Raw genomic sequence first — 17,345 nt, forward strand, 5'->3', positions numbered from 1 at the left:
AGGGGCGGGCGGTGGCTTTCATTTCTGTAGGGCTGAAGAAGAGATGAAACCAACAAATGTAACATGAAGGTCAAAAGACTGGCATAATTAACGATGGTGATAATAAATGCGTGTTTGGGTTTTATGAATGAGGGAATTAGACAAACTAAGAGTGAGCCGATGGATAAGCATAAGACACCGGGGCTAAGATTATCGCAAGGCATACTCGCATCATCCATCGAGGTATCCCATGACTTGTGACTCTGTGTTCCCTACGACATGGATGACTCGAGAAAACGGCCCCCACCCTAGAAACGCATTTGACATGGATAACACATTAGCACATATGTAAGGTGAGATATCGCTAAGTTTTGGGAGGGGAAGATACCGCGTTGAAGCCGTCTTACCTACTCTCACTGGCCCTACGGGGCTGGGCGGAATGGAACGGACTGGGGTGATCCCTCAAGGCTGCCTCATCCAATCTGTGCCGTGCCGCGCTGATGAGAGGGGATTGACTGACAGGGTTTGGGCCTAAATATGTCAAACCTTGAACATTAATTAATTACCTTGAATCCATTCCTACTCGTTTTGCTTCATCTTCACCTTTAATGTGACGTCTTTCCTCATTCCCTCTCCCATAAAACTTCATATGGGCCCTCGCTCCGTTAACAATTACTCACTCACAACTGCCGCGTCAGCAACACATCCATCAGTCAGCCTTACCCACCAGAAATGCTATGATGGCTACCTCGAGCGTCTTCTCCGCTCGACGCCGCACGTCACCCGGTGACTCTGACGACACCGATATGAGCTTCCCTCGCTGCGCACCCGGAAGACGTATCCCCAGCTCAGAATGGGAGAAGAAACGCCCGGTAATCACGAAGCTCTACCAGGAAGAGAAGCGCCCGCTCAAAGAGGTTATGGAAGTCCTCGAGCGTGAACATGGCTTCACTGCAACGTGTGTAAACCTCTTTGTCTCTGAAAGTCTTGGGTGTTGACTCTTTTTGCAGTGTCAAGATGTACAAGTCGAGGATTTGGAAGTGGGGTCTTGATAAGAAGCTCAAGAGTGATGAGGTTCTCGCTATTCTTATCTTGAGGACTGAACGTGAGGCGCAGGGAAAGATATCAGAGTTTACTATACGTGGTCAACCAGTCGATCTGGATAACATCAACAGATACATCCGACGGAATCCGGGACTTGTTGCGCGCTTCAGAGCAGGTGTTGTGCCCAGCATCCAGACGACTCTCGAGGTCCAATGTCGAACACCGTCACCAACACCAAGTCATCACTCGTTACCACCACCGAAGGAGATTTCCAATGTCGAACAAGTTCTCAATCTATTTAGGGACTACTTCGATACATCTTTCACCAATGGAGCATGGAACCATGAATATAACGGCGACTGTGTCAGCCTAAAGCCGGGTGATCGAAGCGTTGAGCTGTTTGAACGTGTCGTCGCCAGCTTTGGTCTTGTCAACAGGTCAATGATGAGAAAGGACGAGATCTCAATAAGCACTCTCCTCACTCCAGCATTCGAGTCACTCAAGGAGATAATCGCCTCCGAGAGCCCAGTTTTCGCTGTACGCACAGCTTTCCTCTTGTGGTATCTCCATCGATTTCACAAGGAAGACCTTCTTCACATTGTCATGAACTACCTCGCTGGCTTAGTACCTATTGTACTGGGTCATGATCACCCGATGACACGAATCTGGAAAATTATTGGGTCTCAGGACTTCTCCGATCATTACGAACTCTCCACACGACTCTACTCTTCTCTCGTACCTCTCTTTGAGGAGCGAATTGGATTCGCCAATTCCCTAACCACAATTTTATACTGCGACCACATCGATTGTCTTGTCCATCATGGTCAAACAGCAGAGTCACTCAGTGTCGCTACACAATACAGAACCCGGGCAGAAGCCACACAATTACGACATCCTTGGCTCCGCGAACTTGCAATCTTACAAACAGGCATCATGTGCAATGCGAAAACAGCCGAGGGGAAAATCGAAGAGGCAATGCAGTGTCTTCAAACGCTAAAAGATTGGGACCTGAACGAAGAACAACAAGCCGGTATGAACATTCAACTAGGCAACTACAGCTATCAAATGGGTGACTTCTCCTTGGCAATTGACTGCTTCCGTGAAGCGTCACGCCTCATAACCGCCAGCCAAGGCGACGAGAGGATCCACCTCACATGTCTCGCAAACCTTGAGTCTGCACTGCGCAAGAGCGGAGAGGCTGACGAGGCAGCCCAAGTGCATGAGCTACGACTCACACGGCTATCAGAATTTGCCAGGGAGACAGGCACCTTTGCAAATCTGCCTGAATCCTGCGCTGCGGCCGTGAGTCCGGGCGATAGTTACAGCTGGGACGCTCAGCAAGTGTCTGATTGGCACTGGAGTGAGGATGGGCACGGTAGTGCGATGCCTACCTTGGGATTGACATGATGCCTGCAGCATCTGCTTACTGAATTGTGTTCCAAGATACAGGGGGGTACTATACGATGTGGAATATGGCGCTGTTTGTATATATTGAGCGAGGATTTTGGGGGTTTAACGCTTTACGACTTAACATTTTATTACGACGAAGACACCATTAGGCATGAATTCAAGAGACACAGAGGAAAATCTCTGCTTGTACTGAAATACAGATGATTGAAAGAAGGATCAGACTAGAAGACTAGCTGGTGGGCATCTTTGACGAAAGCGGTATCATTTTTCGAGGCCACGACTGGCGACCTCCCGGGGCTGTGTACATCGGTTTAGTTGAGGCGGGACCTTATCATGGATCTTCAAAGACTTGATCCACCTTATAAAAGCTTATTTTATTGTTCTTGACTCTGTCTTTCATGATGTTGACTACTCAAGTGTAAAGTGACATCGTGATGTTTTGCGTTGGGGATACGGTCTTGCATTGCAACGAGGCAACAACCTCAACTGTGTGATCAATGAAGCCAGCCTGTCTTGAATAAAAGACCCCTGCATTAGCGGCCGATTAATATTGCTCTTGGGTGCGTTGTTGAGTTCGTTGTGGAATAGGAGGGTTGGGTTGCATACTTGCAGTCTTCATGGGGATGCTTGACGAACAATGCAGGCAGAAAACAAGGCAATGGAGATAGTAGTGAGCTATCATGGCAGTTTATCGGTATACCATACAAGTTTAACAGCGATCTTTTTCCAGACCATTGGCTCTGTTCAGTAGCACCTGGACAGTAACAACATGCAGGAGAAGTCTATATGCCAGGAACCATTACCCTCGTTGTCTCCTAGAACTACCTCAAGGAAGACAGAAGCTGTGGTGTCTCTGTTAACGGATAGGAGCTTTCACAGTACTCTATTAAACATGAGTATTCCAGGACAATAATAAGAAAAGGCCGTGATAGAAGCGGCTGGCCTAGTCTATAAGATTTCTTTGCAATAATTTTGTCATCAACAGTTCAACCATCACATCCGGTATGGTGTAGTGGCTAACATTTCGCGCTCTCATAAACTGAGGGACTAGCACCGCGGAGCCCAGGGTTCGATTCCCTGTACCGGAGTTTCTCTTTTTGCATTTCTTGTAAACGATGCATGATACTCTTTTTGCATCCAATTGACCTACCAAGGAAGTGATTATTGTTGGCGGGATGAATAAAACAAGTCTGGATAAGAGTTAATTAATACTATTTATATTTTAAAGGAGGTATTAATATTAATTATTAATCCTACCTGACCTATAATTATAAGGAGGTATATATAGTCTCTGCTACATTTAAATAATATAATCCCTTCAAGCCTAGATCTTGTGATTTGGCTTTTATGTTTTAAACAGAGGTGCCTCACACGCCTGTCCTTGCCTAGATCTTTGGTATCTTGTTTAGTAGGACATCTTAGGCCGTATGCGAAAGTCAGACATTTGTAAGTGCAGTGCAGCAGTGTCTAAGAGGGTATGTAATGAGTGTTATCTTTATGGAATGTCGCCCAGCAAAAACAGTTCTGGGAAACGGTTTCCCTGGCTGGGTACCTCCAACTCACGATAAATGCTGACGTACAGTACCAAGTTCAACAAACAGATATGTGAGTGGCATCGTCCTCTGACGATTGGACACAGAGTGCTTCCAAATTGACCTAAAGCAGTATCCGTAACAACAAAAGGTCTATCCGAAAACGTATTGAGCCTTTTCAGAAGGATACCACGGTGTTTCAGCGCCTGGTATAATTTGTCATTACGATGGTCTGTAGAATTAGAGTGTCGCCGCAAGTAAGCCAATAATGTCAGCGGATGGGCCATGTGGTCGAGGCAGAGGATCACATCAAAGGGCAACGACTTTCGGAGGCGTGAAAGAAACTCGAACCGAAAAATGATGGATGTGTGCTCGGTGACGCAAGTGGTCCGAAAGGATCTCCAGCACGGCGCGGCATTCAAGTATGTTCGTTCATGATGCAATCAAGGACTTACTCATTTGAGACGCTTCCTTGGGTGACATCGAAGGCTTTGTTGGCCAGAGTGCACCAAGACTTAGCAAAGCGAACATTGCGTGGAGCTTACTCACGGTGAGTGAGGTGAGGGTAGTACTTTACGGACGCCGAAGGACCCGGAGGGTTTCGGCAGTCGAGAGTGGAGGTCCGGAGCGGAGGGATCGGGCGATGACATAGAAGAGCGGTGCATGTGACGACTCATGAAGTTACAATTATCGACGTCATGATAAAGCAAAAAGTGACAAGGGGTGAGGGGACCAGTTTGCAATGGAATCAAGGGACGATCGCAGAAATGCGTAGGAATGGAGCGGGTGGGCGATTATAGGGCTCTTAGTGGCCGCCTTGGTGGGCTCTCTGCAGCGGCAGTGGGATAGGGCGGCGTGGCAGCGGGGATTGAGAGTGGAGAGAGTTGGAGAGCTTCCAGAGAGAGCCCAGAGAGTGTTTGTATGAGGGAGAGTTTAATGCTTGCCTGTTGATGAAATGTTTGCCTGATACCAGCGTCAATGCAAGAGCAAAAGGATCCAATGCAAGTAATGCATAACCGAAAGGTGATACACATAAATCGAAGCCGGCGTTATTTTGTCACTATCGTTACTGCGCGACCATCTGTGTTTCGCTTGTGTGAATCCTGGTTCCCTCTCTCGGGATGCCACAAAGAGACAGCAAAGGTCGAGGAAATATGGGGCAATGCATGCAGGTGTAACGAAGCAACACAGCGCCAAACGTTACTTTGCAGATGAACCCCTGTAAGTTAAGTGCAAAGTACTGAAGTGTCCTGTATCAGTATCAAATGTTCTGTAATTTGCGTCTGGCCTCTGTCTCAACTAAGTCAATCAGTTAGTTCCCTATCAGATCTGAGCTTGCCTCTTGGAAAAGTTAGATTTGTTTGGTAAACTTAATTGCCCAACTTTATTGAATTACCGTAATTCATCCCCTCGTATAGTCTTTGCTAATTAGTGGAAATAATCACAGAATAATTAGAATACGGAATAATTAATATTGAGGTTCGTGTTATAGTCGTGTAGTCTGTCAGCTGTCAACGCTTGTGCTTGGGCATTCGGCTTATTTGTTGGGTGGTGGTATCTAAGATGTCGTAACGTTAATATCATCAACCTCCACACCAATTTCATGAATCATCCATTCATTCCCCATTCTAACACGGGCTGCGTGTCCTTTTTGACCTTCTGTTTCCACCGGATCTTTTTTTTCTGATCTACAATCAATCTGCATCTTCAATTGAGGGAAATCTTTGACCCTAGGACAAAATCTTCTCCCAGGAAATTACAAGTCCATGCACTCCCGGCTCAGCTCAGCGTGACCTGAATTTCACCACGCCACGCCCAACAACATACCATATCCGTAAAAGTGACCGTATTGCAATATTTGACGTTCCTGCACGAGACCAATTGTCCTGGTTCCCCAGCTCTCGAGTCCGTCTTGGCCACTGCTACAGCTACAGTTACCGTTGCCGCATACTTAGGTAGCTGTAGCTCCCTGTACCTCATTAAAGGCGCCGTCACCTCAATTGACACCATCGCCTGCACAACATCAACGAACGTCCACGACTTAGCAAAACAAAGTTTACCTGGATCTGATTCAACGCAAACCTAACTTAATCCCAACCTCGAACCCCTCCTTTTCATCCCGTCTCCAAGCAGAGAGCAGCTCTAGCGATAAGGATTCCATCGTGGCCAAGTAGCTTTGGAAGCGCTCAACGCTGCAGGGGTACCTAAAGCTACTATCAACTTATCACTGTAACGGCCCCAGTTTTCCTCACCCGCCGCCAAAGCTTTGAGCAGAGCCAAGTGGATGAAGTCCCGCGGTGATTAACAAGGTCAGTTCATCTCAAGGAAGTAGAACTCCTTTCCATTTAGGAAGAGAGATATAAGGGGAAGCGGATTGATTCCGAAAGCGAGTCCAAACGCAAATGGTCGAGAGAAGAACAGAAGACGACACAGCGAGACGAGTTCAGACGGAAGGAGTCACAGAGACGGGACAAACGAGAGACAGGAAGGACCCGCTCCGATCCCCGGTTCCCAATCTCTGGTGCTAGCACCTGCACTTGTGCTAGGCTAGTCCTTGAAGCTAGTGGCAGTCACGCCCTCCAAGTGCGGTGCCCCTCGGAGCGCAAAAAGACCCAAGACATCAGATTAGGAGGCTAAAATAATCAGGTAAGGCAGTCATGAACACCTCCTAGTTTATCACAGACGTTGCCTGAATATTTCTGTCGCCCATGATCAGCTCTTTCAGTTTTCTGACATCCCTTCCCTTAGGGAGCCTGTCTTTGCTTCTCACAGTTCAGAGGTCAAAGGCCTTACCTTCCATGCTACTGCTGCTGTGCTGTGCTGGACCCACGAACGATCAACCACCCAAATCTTGGCTGTTCACGTCGATCTTGACTCCTTTGACTCCTCCTCTTCTTTCTTTTCTGTTCTTCTCTTTCTCTTGTTCTCGCTCTGTTTGAGCGGCACTGTCGACACATTCACCCTCCCTCCTCTGAACGACGATTCGAATCGCCTCTCATGTTCGCGTTATAGAAGAGCCTTTGGCCCATTTCTCCTCATCCTTCCGCCGTTCTCCTCGTCCTTATAAACAAACCCCTTGGACTCCTTCGACTCGATCAACGCTCCCTCAACCAGCATCGCCAAGCCCATTCCTTAGCACCGTGCTCCTTGACGCATTCGCATTCCCCCAGAGTTTACCTTGCGCCAAGGTACGTTCCTAAGGCCTTCAAGATCTCATAATTGCATTGCCTCTGAATATCAATACTCGTCACCCCACCTGGATTTCGGAATACAGCTACTTAGCCAATTCCCATTTTCGTACTCATCTCATTTGCAGCAGGCTGACAGCCAATTCAACAGTCTTGCGATCTAAATAAACGACGATTACTCGACTTTCCCCCTCCTTCAAATTCGCTAGACCTTAATCTGGTTCTAAGCGACTCCGACGACCCGACAGCGCGGAGCCATGAACACGCCCCACGCCCCCCGAACTGCGACGGCCCTGCCCCTCGACGACAACTCTCAAGACACAGGAAACAACTCTTTTAGAGGTCGTGATACCTCCCTTCGCTCAACTTCTCGTCCCATACCAGTTCCTGCACATACACCTTCTCGTGCTGGGGCCTCCCTTACACCAACTTCCCGTCGGCACGACCACGCCTACGCTACACTGTCCACCAGTCCCTTGTCGTCCTTCACGCTTCCTGATGTCTCTGTTACAACGCCGCCGCTTGCCCATTTCCGTGCGGATACAATAGCACCGACTTCCATACAAGAGGGCGAACTCCCGCCACCACAATCCAATACCCTGTCCATTGGATCACCGGCTATTCCAAGACGCTCCGTCAGTCCTGTGGGATCCTTGCGTATCTCAACTGACTTTGCTGCACGTCCCGTAACCCCAGACCGCCGCGAATCATTTAACAACAGCAACGGGAATGGCAGTGGTTCATCCCGTGGCTCGTTGACGTTGAACCACAGGGCTTCGTCCAACAGCCTTCATCCCATCTCCCGGACACCAAGTCTTAAAGCTGCCTTGACTAACAGTCTTGGTTCTGCCAGCGGCACAAGCAGTTTGGTGCCTAGTCCTATTATTTCTGCTATGGGGGATATGACGCCTCTTCCAAGCCCGCTCATGTCGGGTGATTCCCCAGGACCCTGGAAGAGGCTGAGCGCAGGTTCTGCGTCACCTCCCCAACAGCGCCTCAAAAGCGTAGGAGAGGGCTCTGTTCTGGTTACGAGTACAGGTGAATCGATTGATGCAGCACTTTCCAATGGTGCTAAACGTAAAATTTATTCAACCCTCGAGCCTGGCGACCATGTTCATACACAATCGCCTTCTAATCAGCAGCCACGACAGCATACGCGAAACCGAAGTGTGAGCGAATACGTTCCTGATCCTATGGGTATTCCTAAGAGACAAATATCCGTTTCAGCACGACCCAACGCCGAGGCTTCAGCACGGTCCCATGAACCCCAGCTTCGAAGAGAGCTTAACCTTGCAGAATCGCGAGGACTTACACCTTCGGTGGTTCAGCCACCAACTCCTCCACCCAGCGAGTCTTCGCGAGACTCTGCTGATGGCGCCAGTAAGCCCCAAGGACCCCGATTCGAATATTTCGAAGCAAATGGACGTAATGATAAGAAGCGTCGCCGATGGAGGGCCGTGCGAATGCTTGGTCAAGGAACCTTCAGTAGGGTCATGCTGGCTACAAGCCAGATTGAACCCGACGAAGACTCTCCCGAAGTTGACCATGGAAGACTAACACCAAAACCGGAACAGAGCCTTGACCGTAAGACTTTGGTTGCCGTCAAGGTCTGCGAGCATGGTCCAAAGGGCGGCGCGAGTGAGGAACGTGTTGAGATGAGTCTAAAACGTGAACTTGAAATCATGCTTTCCATCCACCATCCCTCGCTTGTCGACCTAAAAGCTTGGAGCATTGAGCCTACTCGGGCCATTCTTGTCTTGAGCTATTGCCCTGGAGGTGATATGTTTGATATCGCGACCACTCATCGTGGTGTGCTCAAGGAGCCTCTATTACGAAGGATATTTGCTGAACTGGTTGGTGCTGTGAGCTATCTCCACGAAAGGAGAATTGTTCATCGAGATATCAAACTCGAGAATGTCCTCGTCAACCTCACCCCTTCTGAGCTTGCAGACCCATCGATCGACTGGGCTACCTACCCTTACTCGGTGGTAATTCTGAGTGATCTGGGCCTTTCAAGACGCATCGCCGATGATGAGAAACTGGAAACTCGATGTGGATCAGAAGACTATGCAGCCCCTGAGGTCATCATGGGACAACCTTACGATGGACGAGCTACCGATGCTTGGTCACTCGGTGTTCTTTTGTATGCTCTTCTTGAGGCTCGACTTCCCTTCGATCCGCACCCAGGTATGAGTGAAGCGCATCGCATGCGCAGTCGCACTAGCCACCGTATCGCGAGAGTTGAATGGAAATGGGTAGAATACTACGGTGATGACACCGACCACGATGGCGACGAAGCCAAGTTCAAGCAAAAGGGTCTCCTCGGTGCTATGGAGATCACAGAAGGGTTGCTAAGGCGAGCCAGGGGTCGTTGGACCGTCGATAAGGTGGCCAAGACCCCCTGGGTTCAGGGCGCCATCAATGTCGAAGGCGGAATACGTTTCCGCGAAGAGAAGGACGGCGAGGAAGTTTCCTGACATTCACTTGTGCGACTCTAAAGTCACTGAAAGTATCCTGACTTCTTTCAACTTGGACCAGAGGTCTGTTCTCAAATATTGCCCACAACCAACTCGATGATTTTTGAAATCATCGGTTGCGCTGCTGCCAACACGCCGGCGGCTCCCTTACAACTACATTACAATCAATTGCGCGCCCCTTCTACGAATCTTTATACGACTACATGACGGGACAAAGGGGCACATGGGTAACGGATTGATCAAATCAGGAAGAATGACGGAAGGTGTTGTTTCATGGGTATTAGTATGATGCGGTTCGGTTGTGTATTTCTAGCATTTGTTTGTGTTTTGGCAATTTTTTTTTTTTGGCTGTCTTGGGTTCGGTTCAGTCTATCTTGACATCCTTTCTTGTTTTATTCTTCGATTACCCCCACTTTGTTTCTTCGTTTTTATATTAAACCATACCACTCGTAGGCTTTCAGGAGTAGAAAAAGGTTATACCAAAATGGATAGAAAGGTGTTTTTATACTCTATTATGTTCTTGTGCCTTGTGTGAAAAGCGACCTTCTCAATTGTGAGAAACTCTGCAACAAGAGAGTCTTCACTTGTTTTTACACGGATTAACTACTCAGCCTTGTGTCTAGAATAACATACAATTTGGTAACACTGGCTTGGCTTTTACGAGGCATTGAATATGGTGATGTTTTCCAGAGTACGACTTGAGGCAGTTGCTGCGTGAACCCCCCTCGCTCGTAGAATGCTGTTTGTTTTTGCTCTGTTGCGCCGCAACAACTGTTGTCGTATTGAAAAGCCATTTGTCGTATTCTTATCAACACCGTCTGATTCCATCGTCATGATTCTGTTGCAAGAATGCCTTCATAAGGTATACAAACAACATTCTATTATCTTCCCCATTTTGCAAAAAGAACAATAGCTTCGGAAAATGACTGGTTGACTTGTCTTCCCCATAGACATGTCTACCCTCTTCCATGCTTTCAAAAGTGCTGTGACGATCCCCTCATCCAGGGACATGTTTATTTATCTTCTTTACAACCTACTCTTCATTTACAGGCAAAATATGACAACGGTCGACGTTGATAGAGTTACCGGCCCGTTTGTTGTTTGTTGCAAAGGTTGATTTGACTCAAGGTTTGACTGCACATCGTATCCCAGGTCGTAATGCCACTGATGGCTTTGGGTTGACGCCTTGGATTCCCGTGACAAAAATATGCTTATATTGACGTCTAACTCCGGTTCGGGGGGGGTTGTTCCCCCCCGTTGATGACTGACCAGTCGCTTAACACAAGGTCACATTTGTCTTATCAGCTTCAACCCCTCTGTATCAGCTCAGAGATCTGCAAAGCCTGGCCATTGATCTGGCTATTTTTATCTGCTGGGGGCAACTGACAACGAACCATGAAGTCATGAGTCGACTCAATCTACCAGGAGCCGTCCAATGAACACACAGTTCAATATCAGCACGAGAACTCAGCTCCCCTTTGCTGCCTTGAATTTCCCCCCTTATCACTGTCCTTCGAAAGGAAGAAAAGAAGGACGGATGGAACACGTAGGGGGCACATCAAGCAGGCTAGCTGTAGAGGTTGTCAGACATGATGCCGCATCCAGCGATATGCACCGGCTGGGCCGTAGACTATGTCTCGGAGCATTTAGCTAGAGACGCGGCGGATGCGGACCAGATTACCGTGTACAATGTGGCTTGACCCTACTGCTGATCTCAGCCTTGGCAGCGGCTTGCTCTTCATCAATCTGCTTCAATTGGACCCCTGAGAAAGACACCGTAAATCTCGTATGGCATCATGGCATCTGGAGTGATATTATGGAGTACACTGTAGTGAGTGCTTTCAGGGACCTGATGACGAGCTTACTGGATCGTGCGAGATGGAGTTGCGGCATGATCTCCATCATTCAATGGGAGCAGGGGACAGGGGGTGCCGGCATCGAGCAAAGCACATGCAAGGCGAGGCGAGGCAAGCATGGGTTTGACTATGCTGTCTTGGGTTATATCCCCAGGACACTCGGGCACAAAACAGACGCTATCATAGCAACCTGAATTACAGACAAAGACTTGTTCTTCTGATGAGTTGCATTGACGGTCATATCCGTGGGATATTTGAAAGAGTATTGCATAGAATAACAAGCGACTCGTTATCTTTGAACGACACACATCAGTTCTTCGAGATAACTCGGCCGCTCTCTCGGCCGAGTCCATTTCGACTTATGGGAGCCGTTGCCGGACCAGGGGCTGTGTGGCATGTCATGGCTCCAGCCAACATGGAACGTTCCATTTTCAGCTCATTCAGACACCCTCTCGTAAAAGCGAACATCAATCACAGCTGGCCAAATGATTTCTCTCTGAACTTTGCAGTCGTCAAATCATTCAAGAAAGCAAGACTTTCAAGGTTGATCTTGCGTTATTCGGGTTCAGTAAGGCGACGTTAGTCCTCTTCAAAACGATCGGAATTTCCTTCTCTTCGGAACAAATTACGGGAAAACGAAACTTAAGACAACGGCGCCATGTGGACGACAGGAAGCCTTGAAGGCTCATTTGTAGGCTATCGGCGGGAGCCGGCTTGGCTACAGAGCCAGTAAGAAGCACGGTTCTCGCTCCCCCACAACATTGTATCTTCCCTCAATTTGCAAGATAACCACTGTCCTAGGGCAGTCTCCTCATTTGATTGGAGCAGACTGATTGAAGATCGATAGAGCTCCGTCGCGTCGAGATACTGAGCTTCGCAGCAGAGCCTGTGTCTCGGTACCCTGATTCGCGCTCAAGCCGCAATCCTTCCAGGGTGACAACGCCTGGGAAACTTCGTCACTAGCCACTCAGACCAACTCACGGTGTGGCCTCAGAAACAGCAGGTCAAACAGACAGTGGCGTGCGCCACGGCCGAAGCGATCGGACGGCCAGTAGAGTTTCCAAGTTCAAGTCCAAGTCCCAGGCTTCTCCGAAACCATTCCAATTTCTTCTTGTCCACCGAATTTGCCGTGCCGATCCTGTTGTCACTCTTGCAGCACCTGACAATATCAGGGGAATAGAGCCGCGTCTTGTCTCTCGTGGTGCCTTCGATCCAGCTGAACCGAGAGAGAAAACCAAGATAACGAAGCCTTCTGGAATATCTCAGAACTCAATATTCTCAGAGCATAGACACAGGATAACACGCTGGAATGCTCATCCCCTCGGCAGATTTCCCTGTCGGTACGAGCCCCCAGAGCCGTATCGAGTCAATATGATTGGTGCTTCTAGGTTAGGGTGGTGTCTCCGTCTTGTCCACCTTCTGTTTTTGGCAGTATGGTCGCATGCTCTCACACGCGCACCCCTGAAAGCTTTCATCTCACTGGTTGAGTATCATCGACCCCAGGGATGGCGTTGTCTTTCTAGTGCAGCCTTATCGGCCCTTCTCTCTCTGTGGTGCTGAATCTCAAATTCATAATTCGTCCTCTTGAGGTCGTTCTCTTAGTATCGCCTCTGCACAGCCCGTCAACTCGAGTCGTTGGCATTGAGAGTCATTGTTCCTGTGTTTTAACTGTGCCTGAATAATTTTGACCGCGTTTGGTTTTAACCATAAACCCTCGGAACTGCTGAACCGAGGATATGTCTGCTTCCCTCTTATCTCCCTCAAAGAGCCCACTCCAGCCTCCTCTAGACAACATATTGGGTTGCCTTTCTGGGAAACTTTGGCGAGGGAACTTTTGCTGGCGCTCTCTCACGCGCATTACTTGGCGTTCTGGCCGTGGACGCTCCCCGTCTTTTTTCTGGCTCCCATTGCGTTGATGGTCCTATCACAGCACCGCCCATATCTTGTCTAGCTGCTGCGTCAAGTCTGGGGAACGATAACGTTAGCAAGCCCTGGCCGTTGCTTTGGTGCGACTCACTGCACTGTCCTACAGGCGGCAGACACCCCAGTCCTGGTAGTGTCCGCTGGGTTGTCTTGGTCTGGTTCTGCTCTGCTCTTGCCTGTACCGTCCGTTCGAGCGCTCTTCCTTATTATTATACGTACCGATAGTCATGGGCGTTTCTGCCCGCCTATTCATCCTCCCGTTCTTGAACCTCCATCTGAGCTCTCCCGCTCGCCACATTGACGAGTGATGAATTCTCGCATTGGCGACTGAGGACACAGCCGAGGCCTTCGACTCGCCTCAGTCCGTCATTGACTGCCTTTCAGCTAGCAGACCGGGCCTCTCACGTCCGGCCTGGGCATCACCGGCGACATGTTTAACCATTCAGCAGGCGGGCCTCGCCCTTCCGACAACAATGAGGATCCGTCGTATGGTTTCGCCGACCAAGGCTGGCACAGGTTCACCATGAACAATAACAACACAAATAGTTTCTCGGCGGGAAATTCGCAATCATATCACGATGCTGGCGCATCCTATGGCGACTCATCCGGTATGGATTGGGCGCCAACTCCGTCGGCAGAATATGACATGCGATTCGATCAACACGACCACATGTCTCAAGATGTCGAACTCGATAACATGAGCTCTTCGCATGGTGGGGGAGGTGGCGTTGGACGTCTGGTTGCGCATTTCGAGAACAAATCCTTTGCGCCCCCTCTACCTCCAAGACCATCGAACGTCGTAACAAGCCCAGTACATCAAGAACCTCCCGTTTCCTCGCCGTTCGGAAACTTCAGTGTCACCTCGCCTATCGTTACAAGTCCGCTCGCCAGTCCTGCAGAGCCCAACTATGGACTCTTGAGTGGCCATACAAGAGTCACCAGTCCGATCGTTAGCCCGCCTCCCGCCCTCGCTTTTGGCGGATTTCATGATATACCAGTCCACAGTCCAGGTGTTGGTTCGTCGTCCGGTCCTTTCGGAAATATGAACAGTTTTATGGTCAACAACAATAGAGTGACGACCCCGATGGAGACAGCATCCATGGCTGGGCCTTCAATGATGCCAAATTCTGGCATGAACGCCAAACTCACCTCACCCGATTCAGTTACCCCAGGTGTGCCAGGTACACCTGGATTTGCCATATGGCGACCACCCGTACCAACGACTTCTAAGCCCTCCTTGGATCAACCACAAGGCAGCAGTACTTCCTCAAATTCTGGTTATTTCGCAAAACCTCCGATCCCCTCTACACCTAAACCCGTGATGAACGCCGGAAGCCAGCTGGTTTTGGATTTCAATACCAATTCCACCTTCAATGCTAAAGGCAAGGCCCCAGCGAAGCCGCCTGTCAAACCACCCAGGCCCGTTCGACAACCCTCCCGATCATCAATGTCCACACCTGGACCTTTTAGCCCTCCTATTAAACGTGAACCCTCCACACCACAACTTTCTCAAGCCTCTGCCTCCTCTATGTTGCCTCCGGTATGTTTCGTGAAAATGTAGAGCGAGGGGACAGATTGCTAACTCTTCTCAGAATGAACGAAGAACTTCCGTATCTCAACGATCTCAAGTAGGAAGCCGTCCTTCAAGAGAACAGGTCCCGGCTGAGGCATGGGAATCCTTCAAGCACACAATTCGTAAACTGTATCTTGAGGAAAGGAAACCACTCAAAGAGGTCATGTCTGTCATGGCCGACCAGTATGGCTTCCAGGCAACGTAAGTCCCTATTCGTCACCCACTGAGTGCCATAGCTCATCCTTTGTAGACCAAAAATGTACAAGACTCGATTCTCGCAATGGGGTTTTGTGAAGAATAATACCGAGGAGGAAGTCAAGCGCCTGCTGTCCATGAAATTCCAGCGCGACGCCGAGGGCAAGGTGTCCGAATTCGTTCGTAACGGCAAGGTTGTTAACCTGGGTACCTACTTGAAGAGAAAGGGTGTTACCGAGTATGACTTGGTGGATTTCGAACTACCTGCCGATTTGCCGGCACACATCAGATGCAGAACACCAACTCCGCCTCCAGCACCAGGGTATCTTCAATCACCAGATCTCCTCCGGGCTCAAGAAATCATCATCAGCAACATGAGAAAAGCGTTCTTACAATGTCGGCAATTCGAAGTCGAGACGGACGCCCAAGTTGGATGGCAAACTATCATGGTGTGGGGAGCGGGCTCAAGTGACCTTCTTCTCGAGGCTAACCACTATTTCGAGATGAAGGACCACGATCAGGGTGGTCATTTTCTGATGAAGGCTTTCCAACAGCTTGAATCAGATCTGAAGAAGCTGTCTCCTCAGGGCATCAAGGAGTTGCTTTTGGGCATGGTCCATCGCGATCCAGGAATGATGACGGCACTCTGCAAGTATTTAGCGGCTTACTCGACGACCAACTTCGAGAGGTCACATCCCCTACGGCAGATCTTCTCTTGCCTGTATGAGGTGCAACAGAAGCATGGACCAGGCACACTATCAGAACTGCTGTGGGGAAGCATTCCAACCATCGCTGAGGAGCTGGAGGCCATTTATGGCCGCAAGCATCCCTATGTGGCTCGAACATGGGTTGACCTGGCCATGTTTTATAACCATGTGAATCAGGAGCGACTCGAGAAATTGGTGGGAGAACTGCGACTACTGCAGCGACAAATGGAGCAAAGACTAGGCCCTGAAAGCGTCGATGTCCTCGTCCTGCGATATACAATTGTCCAGTTGATGTTCGCGGCGCACCCTCAATCTGATGCGACTAAGCAAGCAACGATCGACCTCTGGCACCATATGAGAGGCATGGGACTTCTATTCCCTATTCGTAGCCAGCAACCGAACATGTTCTGCTATCACAGTCCTGTCAAGGTCGATCCTTGGACGAAGCGCTGTCGGCGTCGATACGATTCTGGTGTTCAATTCCTCGAAGAACATGTCGGGGTTCGCGTTGTCGTGTACTTCGAGGAGGACTTCCATACCACGGAGCACGCACCAGAACATGTTCCTCATCAGCAGCATCAACGCCAGCACCAGCAGAGCTACCAATATCAGCATCGGCAGTCGCAGCAGCAGCAACGCCCACAACAGCTCCAAGCACAGGACTCGTGGGCGGCCGCGATGGAGCAGCACATGTCGAGCTCAAAATATTCGTTCATCTGAGCAGGATCTCAGATCGTTTATTGTTCTTTGTCCTGATGCGTAGTATCAGGATTCGACGTATGTAATTCGACGAAGCCGGTGTTTTCAACAAGTATTGGTGACGGAGGCGGCTTCAACGACTGCACGATATACTACACGTGTTGCCAGTATGTGTACATATCTTGGCACCGATAACTTTGGATTTGATCATGATCCCATTGATGAGTACACAGCCTGGAGTCTGGTACCGAGCAAGCATATATTTTCTTTGTGGGTTTTAACGTCTCATGGACCGGCGTTTATTCTTGGGGTTTTACGTTAGCCAGCACAGCACAGCAGGGTTCGGGGGAAGCGTGCTTGAACATTTTGGTTTTGGTTGATTATGATATGACATCCCCCATTGTATAATAGTAACTGACGCGCCGGGTATTGATGAGTCGAGATGAGGCTGGATGATGGCGGAGTTTGGGGAGTCTTCAAAATGACGGCGCTCTAAAGAGACGGGATGGCAGAGGTGTGCATTGAAAAGGCGCAAGGCAGGCGCGAAGGTTAGGAACCTAAGGTTGGAAGGAAGGAAAGGAAGGACATGAACAAACCCCTCCACAACGAGGGAAGGCGATACCCTGGGCCAAAATTACAAGTCGATACCTTGGTAGTGGAATCAGGTAATACAAATAGACATTTATCTACCTTACAAAACATATATATATATATATTGTACTTGCTTCCAACAACTGCTTTCGAAAACATTACTAGGTATTT

General features: G+C 49.2%; 6 protein-coding genes and 1 non-coding gene across 14 annotated transcripts; 4 read left to right on the forward strand and 3 right to left on the reverse strand.

Annotated features, from left to right (window-relative positions):
• The first annotated feature begins 439 nt into the window (after positions 1-439).
• FOIG_06591 (uncharacterized protein) lies at positions 440-2,820 on the forward strand. The gene is made up of 2 exons (XM_031205697.1): positions 440-937; positions 990-2,820. The coding sequence occupies exons 1-2, from the start codon at positions 717-719 to the stop codon at positions 2,428-2,430; spliced, it is 1,662 nt and encodes a 553-aa protein (XP_031064421.1). The 5' UTR covers positions 440-716; the 3' UTR covers positions 2,431-2,820.
• Positions 2,821-3,431: 611 nt separating this feature from the next.
• Positions 3,432-3,521, forward strand: FOIG_06592. Its single transcript has one exon. It is a non-coding gene; the product is annotated as a tRNA-Glu (tRNA).
• A 175-nt stretch (positions 3,522-3,696) lies between these two features.
• FOIG_06593 (uncharacterized protein) lies at positions 3,697-4,885 on the reverse strand. The gene has a single exon (XM_031205698.1). The coding sequence runs from the start codon at positions 4,250-4,252 to the stop codon at positions 3,929-3,931; it is 324 nt and encodes a 107-aa protein (XP_031064422.1). The 5' UTR covers positions 4,253-4,885; the 3' UTR covers positions 3,697-3,928.
• Positions 4,886-5,674: 789 nt separating this feature from the next.
• On the forward strand, positions 5,675-10,174 carry FOIG_06594 (CAMK protein kinase). 8 transcript variants are annotated; one of them, XM_031205702.1, is made up of 3 exons: positions 5,675-6,611; positions 6,714-7,153; positions 7,282-10,174. In XM_031205702.1, exon 3 carries the CDS (start codon positions 7,411-7,413, stop codon positions 9,628-9,630), a length of 2,220 nt encoding a protein of 739 aa, XP_031064426.1. In that variant the 5' UTR covers positions 5,675-6,611; positions 6,714-7,153; positions 7,282-7,410; the 3' UTR covers positions 9,631-10,174. The 8 variants fall into 8 exon arrangements, with proteins under 8 accessions (XP_031064426.1, XP_031064427.1, XP_031064428.1 ...); XM_031205703.1 differs by having other exon boundaries at positions 7,305-10,174; XM_031205704.1 differs by having other exon boundaries at positions 6,978-7,153; positions 7,305-10,174.
• Positions 6,972-7,094, reverse strand: FOIG_06595 (uncharacterized protein; the record flags this gene model as incomplete). The annotated part of the gene is made up of 1 exon (XM_031205707.1): positions 6,972-7,094. One exon carries the CDS (start codon positions 7,092-7,094, stop codon positions 6,972-6,974), a length of 123 nt encoding a protein of 40 aa, XP_031064431.1.
• Positions 10,175-10,241: 67 nt separating the features above from the next.
• Positions 10,242-12,801, reverse strand: FOIG_06596 (uncharacterized protein). The gene has a single exon (XM_031205708.1). The coding sequence runs from the start codon at positions 11,837-11,839 to the stop codon at positions 11,492-11,494; it is 348 nt and encodes a 115-aa protein (XP_031064432.1). The 5' UTR covers positions 11,840-12,801; the 3' UTR covers positions 10,242-11,491.
• An 85-nt stretch (positions 12,802-12,886) lies between these two features.
• Positions 12,887-17,326, forward strand: FOIG_06597 (uncharacterized protein). Its single transcript, XM_031205709.1, has 3 exons — positions 12,887-14,949; positions 15,002-15,183; positions 15,233-17,326. The coding sequence occupies exons 1-3, from the start codon at positions 13,840-13,842 to the stop codon at positions 16,602-16,604; spliced, it is 2,664 nt and encodes an 887-aa protein (XP_031064433.1). The 5' UTR covers positions 12,887-13,839; the 3' UTR covers positions 16,605-17,326.
• The last annotated feature ends 19 nt before the right edge of the window (positions 17,327-17,345 follow it).

The sequence above is a fragment of the Fusarium odoratissimum genome (assembly GCF_000260195.1).
Source record: "Fusarium odoratissimum NRRL 54006 unplaced genomic scaffold supercont1.9, whole genome shotgun sequence".
Lineage (NCBI taxonomy): Eukaryota > Fungi > Ascomycota > Sordariomycetes > Hypocreales > Nectriaceae > Fusarium > Fusarium odoratissimum.